The 21,312-nt window shown below is 42.5% G+C and overlaps 1 protein-coding gene across 1 annotated transcript in view; it reads right to left on the bottom strand.

Annotated features, from left to right (window-relative positions):
- The window catches only part of setbp1 (SET binding protein 1), a 40,325-nt gene extending 25,070 nt beyond the window's left edge, over positions 1 to 15,255 (bottom strand). Inside the window, exons 1-2 of the mRNA XM_058070413.2 lie at positions 14,564 to 15,255; positions 6,405 to 6,992 (exon numbers count right to left, since the gene is read on the bottom strand). Coding sequence (XP_057926396.2) covers positions 6,405 to 6,833 — 429 coding nt within the window. The 5' untranslated portion in view covers positions 6,834 to 6,992; positions 14,564 to 15,255. The remainder of the gene's footprint in view (positions 1 to 6,404; positions 6,993 to 14,563) is intronic.
- Between the last annotated feature and the right edge of the window lie 6,057 nt (positions 15,256 to 21,312).

Here is a 21,312-nt window from a genome sequence, read left to right as displayed (position 1 = left end):
AAATCCATCCCAGAGGGTAAAAAAGCAAAGGCCAGACTCCAGTTGTCTCAACCCTGACCTACTCACACAAACAAACAATTGAGAGCGAGCACACACACACACACACACACACACACACACACATAGACACTGAGACCTACACAAATGTGGAATCCAGCTATCACCTCAACTTTTGAATGTCCATCAGGGTCAAAGTTCATCTCTTCTTCAGCATTCCTTTGTGTGTCCATGCGTGTTTGTGTGCTCGCTGGGAGTGACCTTGCAGAGTCATTCATGGAGACCGACTGCAGCAGCAGAAACAGCAGCAGCAGCCCGATGACAACTGAGCTGATTAGTGTGCAATCTTGCTTAGCCTGATGAAGACTGTGTAGGACTTAAGTGTGTGCATTTGCTGGGAGATCCCAGTGAACAGAATGTGTTTTGTCTGGACGTTCTTCAGGTTTGAGAGTCAGCCAAAAGCAGATCAGAGGTTAGACATGAGGCGTGTGTGTGTGTGTGTGTGCGTGTGTGTCAGTTTAGGTGTCGGTGTGTGTTTCAAGTGTGTACAGGGTGTGTATGGGGGTCAGGCACAGATGGACAGCTGGTGTTTCAGCAGTGCTAAATCACTCACCCCTCCCCAGCATGTGCACACACACACATACACACAAGATACATACACATTTCCCATCCCCCTTCCACCACAAGGAAACGCCCCTTAAAGCATTCCCAGCTCTTGCTCTCTCAAAGAGTCCACACTGAAGGCACAATAAAAAAGCCTGGCTATTTTGCCCATGATGACACCAGACACCAAAAATGTGAGAGTTTGGTTAGGCCACATTAGGGGTGATCATTTCATAAGCACAAACATTCATAAATCACTCAACGGACGGTCTCTGGAAGTAAAAGGATTCACACATACGCACAAACCTGACACACACAAGCCTATTTTATGAGCTCATCAAGTCCCTCAGGTCACCAACCGCCATCCCAGCCAGGGATAAAGAGCTGACATCAAAAGCCTAACCATTTTGCGTGCACGCACACACACACACACTCACACACACAGACATAGACACACTCGTTACGACCACTGTGTGCAGACTTCATTTCCTTGTGAATGCACTTGACTAACACATAATAATCCTAAATACTACTGGGAGACCACCAAGCCACAACACATACACATACACAGCCAGGGGGACCACCAAGCAGAGGGGGCTGTCAAGACAAGATAAGTGTGTCTATCATTACGTACACTATGAACACACACATGTGTGTAGATCAACAACAATAACAACAACACACATACTGTGACACACTCCTGGAAAAAGCTCTGGCTTATCTCTCCCCCCAGATAGTGAAATGGATTAAGAGACACATTTGGTGTGTCCTGAGAACTGGACTGATAACCAGGAAAACACTCACTCTAACTGCAATCTGGACTCAACATGATATGTATGTGCAAGTGTGTGTTTTGCGCGTGTGTGTGCCTGAGTGCACGGGGCTGGAGCGACGGATGTGTGCACCGGCGTGTGTGTCTGGAAGACTGATGCAGTGGTTGACCCAGGACCCAATCTGTTAGAACACACGCATTCATCTTGAAAACACACACAGCATGGCCAGACAAAGAGCTGTGTGTGAGAGGACGTCCAGCATGTGTGTGATGTCAGCTGGAAACAGAGAAGGGAAGAGCATCATATCCCATTTATGCATGTGTGTGGGTTTGTCCCCTGACACGCGGAGTCTGCGCATCGTTATAAATGTCTACGATGAAATATCATGCACTTCCTTAAGCCTTTCTCTACACCAGTTCACATTGTTTGCTGCGTCTCCCAAGTTTTTGCTGCTGAATTGATCGAGTGCAAACCCGAATGAACTTAGCATCTATTTGCATCATTTAGGCATGCTATTAATTCAGTACTTTTCTTAGACAAACAACTAAGTGCATTGCAGGGCAAATAGATTTTTTTAATAACATACTGTGCATTTTCCACACATGTCAGCTTTTTGCACACACTACTAACAAATCACTGGAAAATGACTTTTTGGGAATTTGCACCGTGTGTACTTATTATGCAGATAAATGGGATAGTTCGGATTTTTGGACAAGCAGTGAAGTCCGTCAAAAACTTTGTGTCCTGAGCAGAGTTTTGGTCGGATTTTAGTGCTAGTTCCAGCTAGTTGCTAGGGACAGTTAATTAAAGAGTTTGGCTTCTCAAAACAATATGCGTTCAAAAGCATATTGCAAAAGCATCTAAAAAATGCCTATTAGAAAAATATTGATACAGACTGGATTTGATGTGGAAGGCTCATCTTTCAAGATAGCTAGTTAAGGCAGCTCTGTGTGTTCTGTGGCATTTTTAGTGTTTAATAGTGCTTTATTTATTACTTCCTTATTGTTTTTTGTGACCGGCCCCGTAAGCAAGTGTGCAGCTATGGATGTTCGTCTTGTTACGTTTATAGCTTGCCGCTTGATCCATTGTTTACAGCACCCTTTCTCTACGAGGAGCGATCGTAGATCCCCGTGGAGATGTGAAGGAGGAGAGGCTGCATAGCGGGAGTGAAGAGCCAAAAAGACAGTATAATGGTTGCTGTATAAAGATGGGCAGTTTTTATTGCGCAAAAGGCTGTTTTAGCGATCGTCACGAGAGTCGTGTATGCTGTAATTAGTCATGTCGCTTGATTTCAATGTTATTAATTTACCTTAGTTAGCATTCGACCCAGTTAACGAGGTTTTCAATTAACGACAATTTACGACAAAATTCTGCCATGGTTTGTGACATTTTCTGGATCGCGTGAAATACGACGTGCATCTTGTCGTGTTATTAATACATTGAGTGAGTCAAACTGTGTTCTTAATGTGTTTTAGCACAAAATGCTAGCAGCTTATTAGCTTGCTACTACTTAAATGAACATGCCGCCAATGCAAAGTACAATAAGTAACAGCTCAGCAAAAACGCAGGTATCACTCGGCATAGCCTGTGTCAAATGCAATACGAGATGCGTCACTTTGTTGGTAAGCCAATCACATGTGTTTTGGGTTTTTTTTATGGAAATCGGCCAATATTGCTCATATTCATTTTGAAATGTGTATTTATTTGGTTAGAGTCTGACCTTCTGGAACAGTTAATCTTGCAAACCAAGGTTGCACTGCATATATCAAAACGATGGCAGTACATGATGCATTTTAGTTTGGGTCCCACGGAGCAACCCCAAAAGTTTTCCTTTATTTGATTTTATGTTTTCATGCCTTTTATTAATATTACTTTATTCAGACTTCAATTGGCTAAAATGACCTTACACTTGTACACTTACCTTGCTTACCTTGAGTTAAAGTTTCACGTGCACATGTGAACAAAGCTTAATTATTACAAAAAAAAAAAAAAAAAGGGTGGCCTGAATTTTTGACAGCTCAGAATGTCTGAAAAGGTAATTTCCATGTCTTTATTGCTGCTGCTCTACATGCTTATCTTCCTCCCTCTGGCTTTCCGTCTATTAGAGTCAAATCTCTACATTAATGTGTATCTATTGTATCCCGCCTTTCCCCCTCTTCCATTCACCACGCTACCACACGCACATGCACACTCCCTGTGAGAGGGGCCCCTTAACCAGGCTCTCCATATGCCTGACCCCCACCTCCTCTTTCCTTCTCCTTTTTCCACAGCCCCCTTCTCCTCTCCCCATCTCCTGCACACACTCTGGCTTCTGCTCCGTTGTTGCTGCCCATGTAGCCATCTGCTACAAGACAACAGTCAGTGAGAACGAGTGGAAGAAGAAGGCCAGTGTGGTGGAGAAAGAGGAAGATACAAGGAGAGAGATGAATTGAAGAGGGGACAGATAAAGAGACAGAGAGTGAGAGAGTTGACATGGACACGATACAATAGAAAGCAAAGAGGCTGTCCATCTGCTCCTTTCCCCAACACCGCCACCCCCTTCCCTCCTGACACACAGCCACACACACCACAAAGAGAGTATTTAACCTCAACACACACACATATGGAAGATGGAAGTCAGAGGGGAGCGAGAGAGAGAGAGGCGGAAAGCAGGCCGGTCTCTCTCCTTAACCCGTTCCTCTCCACTGACTCTGCCTGTAATACACCCTTGGGCTGGCAGGTGATGAGTGGATGGAGGGAAAGCATGTGCGAGCAGTGGGTGGGGTGGGGGGACACGGTGGGGGTGTGAGATGGAGGGACAGAATGCAGGGGATGAAGGCTTGAAAGTGATCTGAATCAACACCAACACATCCTACAAGCCCCTCCCCACAACCAACATCAAGCCTCAATTGGGACCAGCTTGAAGCCCCCCCTCTGTCACTATGACAACCTCTGTCAATCATACAGTAGCAATCCAAATGGGGGCCCGGTGGTGCCAGATTAGGCTTGGCAGCCCAGACGTCTGGATGTAGGCTTCATGTCCCTCAGCTTATTCACTGATACAAAAACTGCAACAAACACTAAACTGCATTTGGGGTCTCATTTTAATCACATCAGACATTGTCTAGACTCTTATAGCCAGGATCACTTTGGACAAGGAATATTAATCTGCAGTGCACCTATTGATGATAGTAGAATCCACTACTGACAAAGCAACATGACAGTATTTGGTACTAGTTTGATACTGTTAAGTGTCAAGAGTAGGATCACCAGCATGCCAACAAATTTGATAGAGCAGAAACCTTGTTTGTTTCCTTAAAAACACTACGTTCGTTAGAGTATTTCTATCACAAAGCAAAGCAAAATGTTCTTTTCTGTTCAATTATCCCTTTCATTCATCATTTATATGCATTTCAAATCTTTTTCAAATGTAAAAAAGTTTTTTTGTTAACATTTTGACTGTCCAGGTTGGATTAAATACATTTACATAATTTGTAATGGGAAAACTTGAATCTGATTTTCCAACCCCTTTCCTGACTGGTGCCACATTTATACTTGGTTTAAGTAATATGTACATATGCACATCAAATGCACATACTTATACACCACAAGTACAATGTTTAAGAACAGCCCAATGAATAGCTAGAAATGATACATGGAAAGATGACCTAAAACTGAAAAATAATGTGTATTTCAGAACTATACTAGAAGGCCTGTTTCAGGGACCAAAAAATGGGTGAACAAATTAAAGCTGCTCTGCAGAAATGGAGGTTGATCAAGCCTTGGCAGTTGGTGAAACTAATTCCTACAGGTGTTCCAAGTTCTGGAATACTTACTACAAACAGTGTTCAGAACACACGATGACACTATACACTCGTGAATATCAGTTGAACAGTTGGAAAAAGTAATTTGTTGATACAAAAATGGCAAAAAAAAGGAATTGAGGCTGACCATCATTAAAAATGGAGGTTTTACCTAAAGAAATTACTGTGTTTTGACCGGTAGTGTACATGGAGTACAATATGTGGAGGATTGGGACACATGGCCACTCCAAATTGTCCATAGGTATGAACGTGAGTGTGAATGGTTGTTTGTCTATATGTGCCCTGTGATTGGCTGGTGACCAGTCCAGGGTGTACCCCGCCTCTCACCCGAGGGCAGCTGGGATAGGCTCCAGTACACCCGCAACCCTTGTGAGGATAAGCGGTAGAAAATGAATGAATAAATCTTGCTCTGTGCACTGGGGTACAGTCGTGCTGGAGTAGAAAAGGGCCTTCCCCAAACTGTCCCATACAGTTGGAAGCATACAATTGGTAAGATGGTAAGATGATTGATGTTTATCGAGATTATTCAAGCGACAGCAAAGCAACATTTGGTCGCTAGTAACAATGGAAAATACTTATTGACAACGCCACAGAATTTGACTGGAGGGTAACTAGGCATCAGCACAAGAGACCTGTGTCCAGGATCATATTGACTACATGACACCCTCACTCCTGCTGAGCCTGTCGAGCTCAAAGCCATTGAGATGGCTGTCAGGTTTAGACACACACACCCACACACACTCCACGTTGTAGGTCAACACACTCTGCAAACACTAGATTCCCCCAAGGACCTGTACGTACACAGTGTCACATGCACGGAACACCAGTGCATGTGTAACGGGTGTGATGGAGGGGGGTGAAAAGGGGAGTGAAGAGGAGACAGGAGAGGTCTGCATATGACCACAAATGGAGAGAGCAGACACCAGCTGTCACTTGCTTATGTCAGCTCTATTCTCAGCGCCTACATGTGTGTGCATGTGTGTATATGTGTTTGTGTGTTTGTGTCACCGTGATCTCAGCTAGCCGTGACTGGTTTCAATTACACAGCAAACTTTGACCCTGTGTAACTAAGCAGGGAGAGGAGCTACTGAGCGAGTGAGGTGGAGCGTGGAAGGTAGGAGTGGTTAATTCCCAGATCAAGTGAAAGATGTGAAATTCACAGCAAAAAAACAGGAGCTGCGTTAGACCCCTAAGTCAATTACACTAATCACGGCAGCAGCAGACTTACCCTTTTTCTGGGCGGTCCTCGTTCGTCATCCTTTTGACCCCGCCCTGCTATGGCCCCGCCTCCTGTTCGCACCTGACGCCCCCCTTTACCCTCTCCAGCAGGAGGTCGGATGGTCATCCTAATCTCTGGTGGACAAATATAGTTCTCCAGGTTCTTGGGGGGCTTCTTGGTGCGCTTGGTGGTCTGGATCTTCAGCTTTAGACTTCCTTCTTGAAAACTTGCTTCCTTGATGGAGAACTCCTGTTCTTCCAGAAGCCCTTCTCCCTGTTCTTCAAGCCCCTCCCCTTCGCTGATGCCACCATTAATCACATCATCACCGCGTGCCAAGCCAATACCTCGCGCTCCTCCGTCTTCATTCCGCTCTGCCCTACCTCCCTGTAACTCCGCCTCTTTGGGTCGGGCCGAGCCAACCAGATCCCTTGGCTCCATCCACTCTCCCGCCAGAGCCAGTCAGGATGGGGGGAAGCTGTGGCAGCCAGCCAATCAGACAAAAGACAATGGAAGTCAGTTGGGCTGCTGGGTTGTTGTCAATCAGCTACTGAGGTTGGCTTGGTTGGCCCACTGAAACGCCGGGAAGCCAGGGAGAATCTGAGGAGAGAGCAGGTGAAATATGTGATCAGCAAACCAAAAGAAGACAAGAATTCCCAAGGCTGACATCCCATCACCGACGCTTATTAGCATTAGCAGCCTGTTGTATGATGTGTTTAGGAAAACACACACTCACCAGAGAGCTGTGCAGGCATGCTGAAATGCTCTAATTTACATTTTCTCCCAAGCAAAAACAAACTTTTTTGCCTCACTGACATTCTCTCCCCTGCTCTCCTCTTTCATCACGTCTTTCTAATCTTCCCTCCCTCTCTCCATCCCTCATTTCAGCCTTCCCGCATATGTGAAGCAAAGTTATGCAGACACTAGTGATCAGTGCAAAATAAGACATTCCTCTTCTATGCTCCAAAACCAGGCTGAAGTTACCCTCAGGACACAAAGGAGGAAAAATGAAAGAAGCTGACTTCTGTTTTTTTTCTTTCTTTTCACCAAAGCAGGAGAGGAGGGAGGGAATTACACAGGGGGAATGAGAAGGCAACACAGAAAGTCTAAGGGAAGGAATCTAAATTCTTTCCCCAGATGTGGTTTACGAGCTGGTCTGGAAAAACCAGCGTCTGAACTTTTTTACACATGCATGCAGTGGCATATCTACACACTTGCGTGGAAAAAATACTGTATACTTCTATTCTGCAAATGACAGAATAATCAATGCACCTTTGCTGCAATTCCTGCTCCCTGGAGGAAAAAAAGGTTGTGGAAGCCATTATGGAGAGGTATCAAGGCTTCCTTCCTTTGGATTACTGCACATGCGAGCATGCAGGTGAATTTTTTTTTACGGAACAAAAGTTGCATATGTGTAAATACAGGATGACATGACATAATTACCCCACAAGGGGAAAAAATAAGGTATTTTAAATGAACAAAAGACCTGACCCTGATACTCACAGGATCTAATGTCGAATACAATAGCGGCGAGATGGGCTCAATATTGTTGGCGGACGTTAAGCGTACGTACTTTATGTATTACGTTGGTTTATCACTGCCAGCGTACGTATTACGTACCTGTGTCAGTGGAAAATGGTCCAACATTAGCGAACCACCATGAACAAGAAGAAGAAGTTTGGGATGGCTCAAAATGCTCGGTTTGAAAAGGTGTGGTAAAACCGTTCCTTTGTGATGTCACAGATGGGCGGACTTCCTTATATGGTTCATAGTTCGGAAGCACTTTGGACGTGGGTGGAATAAATTAAAACAGACCATTTTAGCAAGAAGCACAAATCTAAGGAAATACAGATGGAACAGGTGCAAATTCTGGAAAATCTGAAAGTTTTCTGTGTAGGTTATTGTGTGTAGTTGCTCTATAGGAGACCACAACTCAATACAAAGGGTTGAGAAACTAGCATAATAGGTCCCCTTTAAAAAATGAGCAACCCCAGGAGAATCACAATGTTAGTCCCGTTTCCGATCGCAGTAGCAGTTTAAATCACAGGAAACTACAGCAACCCGAGGGTCATGGGAAATAAGGACAATATAATAGAATTTCCTGGGAAAAACGGGACAGGTATGTTAAACTAGTCAAACAAACAACTCAAGTCCAACAAAGTGTAGTTCGAGTTGAGACGGGTGGTTGAGCTCAAGGCTCTAATGTTCTTCCACATCAAACCCATACAAGTATTTTATTCCTTTATGGACCTTGTCGGGTCCACTGTGGAACAGTCATGCCAGAACAGAAAAGGGATTTTCCCAAATTTTTCTCACAAGATTGTAAGCACATATTTGTCAAAAATGTCCACGTAAGATGAAGCTACAGCACAAACGTTACACGGAATAATTCCCAGCTCCTTCCTAGTCTGTTCCCTCTGTACCAGCCCAAGCTACTGTACTAACAGCTGATCTCCGTCGTAATACCGAGCAGACCTCACACCACATGCTTACAGTTGAATTGAATAATCATAATCCACAGCAGTAGTCCAACAAGACCACACACAAACTGTGTGTAATCCACAGGCAAAGAATGAGGTGGGTGTTCTGTATTCCTTTTACAATAAAGCCTATTGAACCATTGTGCTTTCTAATGTATAAAACATTATTCATAAAAGTTCAGAACACCCCAGTGTGATATTAACAAGCCATAAAGAACCCTTGCGGCAGTTTTGCATGTTTAACCTTCTGAACTTCAATGCTACTGACATCCATTTACTTTACACATGAACTAATACATTTTATGATTGATTTACTGTCTTCCTTGAAGCCAGTTGTTGTTGTGCAATGCGGTGTCACAAACGTCAGTTAGCGAGGGAGGGCTCTTGTTGCTGTAGTCGAACATATTTTGTTTGTCGTAGCAGTTGGATTTGTGCAGCTTTTTTTGGCCGTCTGTAATCTCAGATGTCAACGCCTCCTCCACATGGACGAGAGGAGTTTGGCTGGGTGGATAGCCACACCATGACTGGGATTATATTGAGGAGTAACACAAATCATCACCAGGGTTAGGCATCCCAAGGTTAAATGTTGGAACAAAAACGGGGATTCCCCAAACTGTTCCCATAAAGTTGGGAGGGAAAGAATTGACCTTCAATTAGATAAATATCATAGTATATATTTCAGGTCTGTGTAATATTATTGTGATACCATGTTATTGGAAATGGAGCCCATTGACTGCAGAAAGCACAAACTGGCTGTCAGTAAATTACACACTAAAGAACACGACACGATGGTCCCTTTTAAATGAACAACAAACAAAGACTGGATCCAAGCCCATATGACCCTGTTTGTTCCTCAGGAGACTCCCTGTCCCGAATGTCAGCTTGGTGACTTGCCATCATGGCATGTGTGAAAGCCACCCTGCCTGTCATGTGACTGAGCACAATGACAGGAAAAAGAGACAGCTGCCAACCACAACATCCCACGCAGACATCCATCCACAGGCATCAAAGAGGAATTGACCTACTACTATGCCTCAGTGTGACAACAAAATGTTGACATGAATTATGACAATCTTCATTCTGGGTCAGAACTGTGTAAACTACTTAGCTGGGTCATGTCTATCCCTCCTCCCCCACTCAGTGCTTGCGGCCCTAAGCTGTGTTAGTTCTCTGTTACTGGCAGGCAGGCACTGAGTTTATGTAAGACTGACCCCTCCACGGGCCTCCCTCACCTAGTCCAAGCCTTGCTGTCTCTTCTCCCTCTCGCATGCACACAAACACTCCTGACACACACACACACACATATGCATACGCACCTCTCGCCTCAGACAGCAGCTTGATTGTGAGAGGCCAGACTAGCTGCATAAATAGCTTTATTATGTTCTCCAAACTGCCAGCACTACACCAGCCTCTCTCGCAAAATAGCATAAGGTCACTCAGTGAGCTCGATGTAAAAGGCACATCATCTTGATTCCTTTTCACTCTGGAGACCATTATGATAAAGCAGCAATGATGCAATGCAGAGGGACAAAGCTGAGGAGGTGAATGGTGCAGAGTCAAAACTTACATATGTGCATGTGTGCAGGAAAGAAACAGAGGGAGAGAGAAGGGGAGCAAGAGATGGCAGCAGAAACACAACCTTTTAAGGCTGCATACCCAGCAACACATCGCTTGATAGCTGACACACACACACATGCACACACAGAGATACACAAGCCTGTGTGATTTTACAAGGTGAATAGTCTTTGATGAGCAGGGGTTCGGCCATCTCACAGGGATCATGAACATTGTCAGTCTGCCATTTTCATTTTTCATGTCTCTCTACCCCTCTTCCATTCCCATCCAATCACATGTAACAATGCTTCTACAAGTTCAATCGTTGACTGGGTGGAACAATCAAAAGGAATGGCCTCAGCCTTCCAATTCCTCTACATGTAGTGGTGGCATGCATCATTTTCTCAACTGAAAATCCATTATTTCAGAAAGGAACAGTTGTTCACCTTGTCTGAATCCTTTTTCTTTTCTTTCTCGGGTTTGGTGCATGTGTTCATACGGCCTTAGGTATTGCTTTTGGTCTTTACCTGGCAAGAAAGTACAATTTTTTAACTTTGGTGAAGCAAAGCTTGCATACTACATAATGTAATTAGTATACCTAATTATAATAGCAGACAGGATGGCATACAGTTAAAGCTCAAGGCCATAAAAGTTCTAATTTCCTGCATCTGGATGGTGATTTAAAATGAACCAATTAGTCATTTCCACCCAACCTGTCATACCAAAGCTACACACCACATTTAAACATTATTAAAGTTATTCTTGTAAAAAACAAACATATAACATACTGTAAATAGGTAAATATGTAAAGACATAACCGCTTGCCGAGTAAAACAGTAAGATTATTGATTCAGATATAGGGGATTACATCACAACTCTAATGTAAAAAATGGAAAATATCTGAAAACTGAGGAATTGTAACAAAAAGGAGTGCAGTGAATGGTTGTAATTACCATCTACAGAAGAGCAACATGATGTCAGCCTAAATCCATGTACAACTGATTTGGTGAAGACAATAATGGGATGTAAGTTGTTCATAACATTCAGAAAAGTACCATTCCATAACTGTTATTTCCAATCATAGTCAATCAAGAAAACTTTGTCAAATGCCCACAACGTCATAAACTATGCTATAAATGTTTAAAGCAGCCCAATGCATACACACATTCTGTTTGAGCCACAGGCCAGGTAGCACCATCCACACCTTACCACCCCACATGAATGTTAACGTTTTAACAGCGGCAGAAGCCACAAAATGGCTGTCAGCAAAAAACACCTCTGTTACTCCCCAAATGTCTCCCTCCTCCTCCTCACCTCACTCCCATCAACCTCTGTTCATTTGCCTCCTCTCAGTGCTACCTTACCCCTTCTACTTCCTCCCTCTCGCCCTGTGAGCTGTGCCAAAAGGTGATCCGGCGCTGATATTCTGTTCAGAGAACCTGCCAACACTTAGATTTGTCCTTGGATACCATTCATAATCTCTCCCCTTTTGCCTGTGATCCTATTTCCACCCAGCTCAGAAAAAAATTCACCTTATTGATTCCTCATGCTTTCATTTCAAGATTCATTATCTAATAAGGTATTTATTATGGTTCAGTCTTTAGCACCGCAAAATGCTGCTCTCGTTATACATGTTGACAAGAGAATTTCATTTGGTTCCACCTCGTTACAAGCATCTCTCTTCATATGTCCGTCATCCTTATTTTTGCAGACATCCACTGGCAGCGTTTCCACACCATATATCCTACAGACCTGACCAATTTTCCACACGTTCCCCAGCTAATTCAGGCGTGTCTATTTATCTTCCAGGGCTGAGGTTTGTGGGGGCTGCTGACAGCCACTGCTTACTTGCTTTTCCCTTTCAGGCCTCACCTGCAGACGTACAGTTTACAGCGGCAAATCACTCTGAGCTGCAGCGTGTCATACAACAGTGGGGCCACATGAAACCCTTCTGAGCTGGTGATGAACGACGCCTAAGAGGGGACCAATGAAAACAAAACAACCTCTCCAACAACAAGCCCTCCTCAAGAGCATCTCTACCTCATATAAAAAGAGTAGCAGTCACATATTTGTGCAAAAATCCATAGCGATTTATTTAAAGTGTGCCACAGCCATATGCTCTCTAATGCCATGACTGATGCTATTTGATGGAGATTAAAGATAAAAACGACATAATTGCACCTTTACCATAACAAGTTCTTCTCACTGGTAGCCTCTAAAGTGCCATCTTGACTTTTAAAACTGGAGAACACCTGTACCGTTTTAGACCTGGAAAGGTTACCTAAGAATCCAACAATTAGTCCTTTCGTGTAGATTGTACCTTGAGGGATGAAAATAGATTCCCACTGCCCTACATTCACTCCAGTAGCAATACATTGGAAGAAATAGGTGAACAGCAGGGTTTTAGCTGCCATCATAATCCAATTCCGCTAATTACCAAGGTATTACTCTGTAATAACACATTAAGTGACAGAACACAGCATCAAATGCAATGGGATTCAGAGGTGATTCTCTTGCGCCTCGCATTCTTAATTATCATTCATTCATTTATTCATTCATTTTCTACCGCTTATCCTCACAAGGGTCGCAGGGGTGCTGGAGCCTATCCCAGCTGTTGTCGGGCAAGAGGCGAGGTAGACCCTGGACTGGTCGCTAGCCAATCACAGGGCACATATAGACAAACAACCATTCACACTCACATTCATACCTATGGACAATTTGCCAATTAACCTAGCATGTTTTTGGAATGTGGGAGGAATCTTAAATGTAAAACAATTGTAAAAAGAAGTTAACACCTCCAAAATATAAAATGTTATGGCGCTTCATGTTACACATTGTTTCATAGTTACACACGCACTCCCATCCCTCCATTTTCAATGCCGTTTATCCTCACTAGGGTCACGGGGCTACACTGGAGCCTATCCCAGCTGACTGCAGCTGAGAGGCGGGGTATATCCTGGAGTGGTCGTCAGCCATTAATACTGTACAAATACAAAAAGACAACTAGCCACTTGCGCGGCTGACAGATACAAAGGCAGGGTGATATGTCAGTGGAATAATACTGCACGAAGTCGTGTCACTCTACTGATGAAGGACAACATTACTTTTGTTCTTCTCAGGGCATTGAAATCGATCGTAATTGGACTCTTCAGGTGGTCTTAGAAGACGTTTCGCCTCTCATCCAAGCACGCTTCATCAACAAACACAAATCAGACTAGATAGGACAGCTCTAGTTTGAGAACTTGGTGCAATATCTTGCTGCAACTTCCAATAAAATGACCTGGATGAATAAGAATATTCACAGGCACTTTTGTTCTTATTTAGTTAACTTTAACCGCCATGATGTCTCCCAAGTGTTATGCAGACTCTTCTGGTGTGTCAAAGGAAATAAAAGTGAAAGGAAAAAGTGAAGTGAAATTATACACTGTAAAACGCCCAGTGGGGGAAATCAACATTTGCTGCATGTTCCATCCAAGCCGCTAAAAACATTGTGACCATGTTAAATACTTAGAAGTAATATTCTTTAACACGTGAAAGGATATTCTACTCTGAAATTGACAGTGATAACTAAGCAGCATAGTGGTCTCATTATTGAGATTTCCTTCTCCGAATAAGCCTGTGTCTCCCTCCCTTGCAGGGTTTTTATTCCTATATGTGTTGCAAAAAAAAGCCAAAGAAAAGGAAATCGAATAACCCAAAAAGATCCATTGATGCTCGCTGAACTGAGGTCTCAAGCAATAAAAAACTTTAGAGACTTTCTTTATTTTCACTGAAATATTTGGTCAAATTATGAATTATACGACTTGTGGCGCATTCAACTTTAGAGGTTCCTGTGTATTTCCATAGCTTTGGGTCCATCTTTAGTCCATCTTTCTCTCTCACAACGTAAACTAATGTGTTTAATGATGTGAATTAACTGGACAACATAATAAGATAAGAAACTGTAAATGTGTCAAGGGTACAACCCCAGTGAAAACTAAAATACTATAAAGGTACACGTGGTACTTTCTGTGTGCATGGTTATGTACATCATCAATTGATGGCATCATCAATAAAAAGCAGACAACGCAGATTATAACATCAACATTCAAACATTGACAGAGGAGATGTATTTAGGTGTAGGAGGCGGCCACTTACCCATGTCTAATGTTGTCACACACTGGGCTCGGACGTGTAAATTATTTATCAAGATCATTTACAATCCATTTAGACACATTTTACACAAGCGACGGATAGGATGACAGCCTCCCGGGGAGCTGTCACAGGCCCCTGGAATATACTTGTATGTTGTTTGACACAAAACCCCGACGAAAATGGCGTCAATGTTGCATGGGAAAGAGAGAGAAAAAATAGCAAAATTGGATTTGCAGCCGATGTGATGACAGAAAGCAAAAAAGCCGCACAGGGAGGGAGGAAGAATCCAGTCAGAGAGGTTTAAGTCCAACTCCAAGCTATCTCCGGGTCTCTATGCGGCTTGACTGGCAGCCGGACAGAGAGCCTGCCCCGGGCGTCTCGCAGGATCCCGGCCAGTGGCGGAGCGTCGCCTTGTTAAGATCCCTCACAAATCCGCTCCACTAGGAGAAGGAGAGGTGCTAAGGCTATTTGCCGCAACCAAAACAAGCAAGCATCCGTCTGCAAGAACCGTCTCCAAGCGGGCTATTGTCAGCTATACAGGATCGAGCTTTTCCAACACAGGAGACCGGCGTGCTTTAGGGTGGCTTTCCTCCTGCAGCTTGCATGGGATCTTGGCAAGGGCTCTCACTGCTGCTCTCGCTTTGCTTTCCCGATTCGTGAATGTCAGAGCCCAGAGCTTGGTGTCTGGTAATGATCTCACCCAGCAGTCTGAACATAGCAGAGGAGAGCAGGAGGAGGAGGAGCGACATCGCCTCCATCTGGTAGCACCTCGCCCATGCGCGCCTTCTGGAAGCAACATCTCCACATATCTTGAACCTCCACCTGAAATTGATCAGTGGTTTACTAGTACTTTAACTCTCTATTTAAAAATACACAATGGCGAAACGCTGCCCAAAATCGTTGGATGCACTCAAATAAAAGCTGGATAAGCTGGCTTGCCTTCAGAGGTGAACAGTGATTGACAGCCACAATGTATCCCACTGGCCATCTTCTGAAAATAAAACATTGAATCCAGTAGGTTCCGGTAAGGCGTGAGAGGCATGACGACCTTAAATATTAGTGCAGACCTACCAACACATATGAATTTGTCACAATCGACTTGAAGTTCAACTTGTAAATACGTTGTATGCTTTGTAGTACGCGTACCCCTGGACACATGACAGGACTTATTGTAGAACACTGAGCCCTTGACTTGAAATTATCTACCAAAATGCAGTGTTTTCCTGAGAATGAGCAACAACCACAATTGGAGTTGACTAGCTATTTAGTTCCCTGTGTCACGGCAGGGAACAGTGGTGATTAAAGCAACATCCAGATCGTTGATGCATAATAATACATCCCATTCACCATCTGTAACATTAATAGTGTTATTACTTTTGAAATAGTAATTAATTACATTTCCTATTACTAGAAAAGTTATTTTTTAATGCCTTTACTCCCACTACTGGTTATCAATAAATTCTCTTCTGAGCATGAGTAATTATTTGGGTAACAGTAAAAAATATATTATGATACATACTATTATACATATCTTGTGACCTTAGATTCTATGCAAAGAGGAAAATTACATTATTGTTCGCAAAAAAGAGACACTTCCATTTAACTGAGCACTCTATAGTTTGGGTGCTAACTAAGCATGTAAATGTGACGGTAGACTGTTTTATAGTGTATTAGAGTGTAGAGAAACACTAAGCCAACCCTTGGGTGAATCTATAAACATGTTTTATTGTCTTTGTCTCCATACAAGACATGTTTGGCTCATTAACCATGACTAAAATGACTATAGATGATGCTGACAAGCACGGTGTAATTGAACATATGTGTTCAGTGAGACAACACAGTGTTCGAATACTAGTGCTTTTTTTTTCCTTTAAATGTCAAGCTATACACGTCCCTCCACTTTTTCATTGTCAAAAGTTGCTATTTTGTTCTAATGTAAAACCTGACCTTCCATGTATGGAAAATGTTCCTATAACATCAACAAGCAATGCAAATTATATCAGGTGACCTTTTCTCTCTCTCTTTGCCCTCCAATGTAGCTAATGTTTGTGTGTAAGTGGAATAATCTCTGAGAGGTATTTCATCAGACCCCGGTGGTATTTCTGATTGTGTGATTGGCAGCATATGGAGGAACAAGTTGGAAGTTAAAAATGTACACTTTCCTCACTGAGCCATATTGATAATTCTCACTGTGTGTTTCTTTTACTATTCATATGGGCCTCTGTATATGATTCACAAAACATTATTCATCAAACTTTTCAGGGATCCCTCTGGCCAAGACACATCTGCATTTATAAGGTTTCCCAAGTCAGGTTGACATAAATTATTAATACGTCTATTTGTGTGTAGGTTTTCATTCACAATGCCACACTGTCTGTTTTATATGAAGGATATAACGGAGGAAAACGTATAAATATTAATTTTGCCTTTTTTCAGGTGTTCAATAAAGGATTTATAGCTGGTCTTTGTGTTTTAGTGCAAGTGTTCATTCCTATTTCTCAGCCTATTGGACAAATGAAGGTATGAATTCAAAGCATGAGCAAAGACTATGAATAATTTTGCACATTTTGCCAAAATAACACTCATAGCCGATCTCTTAACACGGTGTCTTACCACCTACCATCAAAGACATACATTCCCCATAAAAATCCACTTTAATAAAAATGTGGCAAGGGTATGAAATATTTTGAGCTGTCAGTGTTATTTAGATTGAGACTGTCATAATTCACAACATTACCAGACTCATCACACCATTCAGTGATCCTTCTGGGCGAGACACATCTGCATTTGTAATGTTTCTCCAGCCATTAATTATTAATTTGTCACCCGTCTGCGAGTGTGTATGAGTGTGAGTGTGTTCCCATGTATGTGTGTGTATTGATTTGGGATATGTGCAAGAATACAAAGAGACCCCTGAGACTGTGAGAGGTCAACAGCTGCTCCCCGACAACCAATCAATTGCAGTGTATCAGAAAACACTACACACAGACACATGGACACATACAGATGGCACTCTTCCTTCGCAAATCTGTTGCCATGGAAACCAGATACAGGCAGCAGGAGCAGTTTTCCAGCTTAAACTGTATATATTGAATTATGATGGGGAGGAAAGAGACAGGTCAACATTCATGCCTGAATGACCAAAATAATGCTTTCACCTCTGTACACGCCCATCAAGTTTAACATCTAAAGATAAACGTCTCTTCCCAATCCAGTCATTTATCCAACTCCCTGCTACACACTGCCCCAAATCTTTCATCTCTCTGCTATTTCCTCTGCAAGAGCTTCATTGCCTCAAGTGGGACTCAAAGTAAGTGTTTCCTCATGGCTCATTTGCAATGCATAACAGTGAATATCTCTGGTACTCATGATGATGTAGCTTTTCTTGTGGCTCCTTGTTGGTTTTAGTGATGATTTAAAAAAATGAAAAAGGCTGGAGTGGAATGTTTTAACAAAAAAATAATAATTTATCCAATATTTGAAGGGAGAAGAGTCAAGAGATAAGTCAAATGGAAGTGGATGCCAGTAATTATGAATTATGAAAGTGGAATCATGACAAAAATACCTGTAATAAAACCTTTCATCTCAAAAGTATAGCACTTGAGTGTGCCTGGAAAGAGAGCAGCGAGTGTCATTGTGCTAACCTTGAGCCGACATTGTGAGAGGGGGGGAGGAGGATCCCGTTCAATCAATGAAGGGCTTTTCTCAGGGAGTCCACTAATCTGAGAGGGCAGCAGAGGGTTCATCGGAGCTGGGAAACCCATGGGACTGGCCAAGCTAATGGGGCCGGGCCCAGACAGAGGCAGGACTGTATTGGAAAAAAAAGCCACTGCAAGCGATAATGCTGTGTTGAAAGAAAGCGAATCACCTTGTGTGTTTGTGTGTATGTGAGTCAGAGGGAGCGAGGGCCTCGTTGATAGAGTGAGAAGTTAATGGGACGTGTGACAAGGTTGATTAGCAAGCTTCAGCCATCTAGCTGGGTTAATGAAATAAATCACTCCTTGGTAACACACTGGCTCCTGATACACTTACATAAAGCATGTGATCGCCTATTCTCTATAATTGTCCTTATTAATACAATTGACAATAATTTCTTGTGTATTATGGTGTTAAATAAGGTAATGACAGTACAAATTTAAACTGAGGGTTAGTACCTCGGTAAAGGCATAATTTGGGTGGGTGTACAAAATAATATGTCCACAGTCAGGGGGTGTAGGCAGAGATCAAACTTTTACAACAAAGTATCAGAACTTTTCATGGAGAAACAAAGCCAAATGTTTTTCAGTATATAAAATTAAAGAAAAGGCTCTAAGAAGTATTCAAATTTTTGACCAGAGTGAATTATTCACCTCTTTTTTGGGATTAAGAAACTTATATTAACATAAACAAAAAAAACTCCAAAGGAATCAATGCGTCATCAGCAATGAACCTCACCACAGTTTGATCACCCGTCATATTTAAAAATGTACAGTAAAAAAATTACGACAACAACAAGCTGCAACAACAACGCCTGTATTCAGGTACCATCTGAACATTCTATAATTGCTGGGAGTGTAGCCTGCAAAAGCAATTAACCACTGAGGTCTCTATGGTTAGCATTGTTTTCCACACAAGACTGCAGTAGCTGTAGTGGATGTAGCTTTTACCTATTTGAGTGCACATTAAAATGTTGGTTGCGCTACTCAGCTGTTTGTGTTAGTGTTAGTTACACTTGGCGTACTGTTGTTTCCAATGAACTCATCAGTGGTATTATTGTTAGCTGAGCAGTTTGAGCCCTAATGCGATTACAGCATTGTTTCTGTTGCTGCTAGGATATGCTTGTTAATACATGACCTTGTGGTCATATAAAGCTTGATTTTCCTTTCCACTTTCTCATGCACTCCAAAACATTATTTAAGTGGCAAAAAAGCTGACCACAGACATAGAGTAGCCAATTGTTAGAACGCAGTGTATGTATTTGTCAATGAATTAATTGATCATGCATGCTAGGTTAATTGGTAATGCCAAATTGTCCATAGGTATGAATGTGAGTGTGAATGGTTGTTTGTCTATATGTGCCCCGTGATTGGCTGGCGACCAGTCCAGGGTGTACCCCGCCTCTTGCCGGAAAACAGCTGGGATACGCTCCAGCATAGGCTGGGATAGGCTCCTCTCGTGAGGATAAGCAGTACGGATGGATAAAGTATTTTTTTCAATTTTGTGTAATTAATACATCATACTTGGCTGTGACCATTAGACCATTAGTCAGGAATGAAGCAGCCCAAGTGTCATTGTTGAAACAAAGAGTATGCATTCATGGATTTAAGAAAAATATTATTCTTGCAAAATGATGTTGATAAAAAAAAATGTTACCTTCTGCCTAAAGGTCGAAAATGACCTGATGCTGGAGAGCCACTACCAAACATGATGATAAAGAGTGTGGAATACTGTAAGGTAGAAATTCTTCTAATGAGGGTGATAACCATATCTGACGGGAGCTCCAGACCAGAAAAGAAAGAAAAAGCAACTAAGACAACAGTAAACATAGTGGGCTCCATGCTGCTTCTGCCAATCTGACAAGATGACACCGATCCCACTCCCACCCCCGCCACTCATAGGACATTATCATAATGTTGTCTCTCTATGAGCCCAGCAATCAAAGACGCTCATCTTGAAGTTGTGCACAAATGTGTGTGTGTCGGTGGTTGGGGGGGAGAGGATGTGTGTGCATGTGACTGGGCAAAGAAAGTGGTGAAAAAAAACATGTCTGCCTTAATACGTATTCAAACTGACATCTGACATCTAAGAATGTTGTGAAGCTCTGTGTTGCTTGTACACACATGGCAGCAAAGCAGATAGCGACTTTCCTTCTGTCCATCCCTCTGCTGCCTCATTTCTGCACCACTGCAGACCCATGGTTCCTATTGGATCCTGTATAATTAATTCAGTTGAAACTAATTGATAATCACAACTTGAACCATCCATTGTGTGCACCGTACAGTGGATCACTACACATTCAGCATTCACAGACGCACAAATGTTATGAGAAAATGATTTTTTTTCTCCAAATATTTTGTTTTTTCCAAACAAAACACATCACATTCACCCCAAATCGGTAATAATGTATGTGACAACATGAAGAGCATACATGGACCACTGTTAAAAAAGCCTACTTTATGCTTCACTGATCATGTTTTTTTCTTCAAGAGTTGATATTTTTCACAAACCTATATATGGTATAACAATCCTATTTCAAAACTTTCAGTAATGTAACACAAGTTAAGATATGATTGTCATTACGGGAATAACAATAGACAAGCAGTTAGCCCCTGACTCATTAGTATTCATTGGTAGTGAGTACCTATGCATTTATACTGTTAATAAGTGTGCAGTTAATAAGTGTGGGAGGCATATTTGGAACTTTGCATTTAGTATTCAGCTTGTTAGCTTCTGTCGCTAGCAGGATGGTATGGAAGGGGTATGAGGGAGCTGTGTTTTAAGGGCGTATCAGTCTTGCGTAGTACCATAGAACCCATTGTGTGGGTGGGTGTGTGATCCACCAAAAAGTGTATGACTCTCCCCAAATATGCCTCCACACAGCCGTCATTTGGGTGAAGAAACTGACCCAGAATTGTACTGCATCGTACTGGATATAATATGCCATTCAATCAACTCAAATACATTTAAGAAACTGGTTAGTCTATCCAAATGAACAGTAGTTCTCAAGAACCATGTTTGGTTTGTCCCTGCATGTGTGAACCTTCACACCTCCT

Source organism: Doryrhamphus excisus, linkage group LG3 (assembly GCF_037039965.1).
Source record: "Doryrhamphus excisus strain RoL-2023G ecotype Guam linkage group LG3, RoL_Dexc_Guam_v1.1, whole genome shotgun sequence".
Lineage (NCBI taxonomy): Eukaryota > Metazoa > Chordata > Actinopteri > Syngnathiformes > Syngnathidae > Doryrhamphus > Doryrhamphus excisus.
Note: the sequence above shows the minus strand (reverse complement) of the source record. Positions and strands in the feature narration are given on the sequence as shown.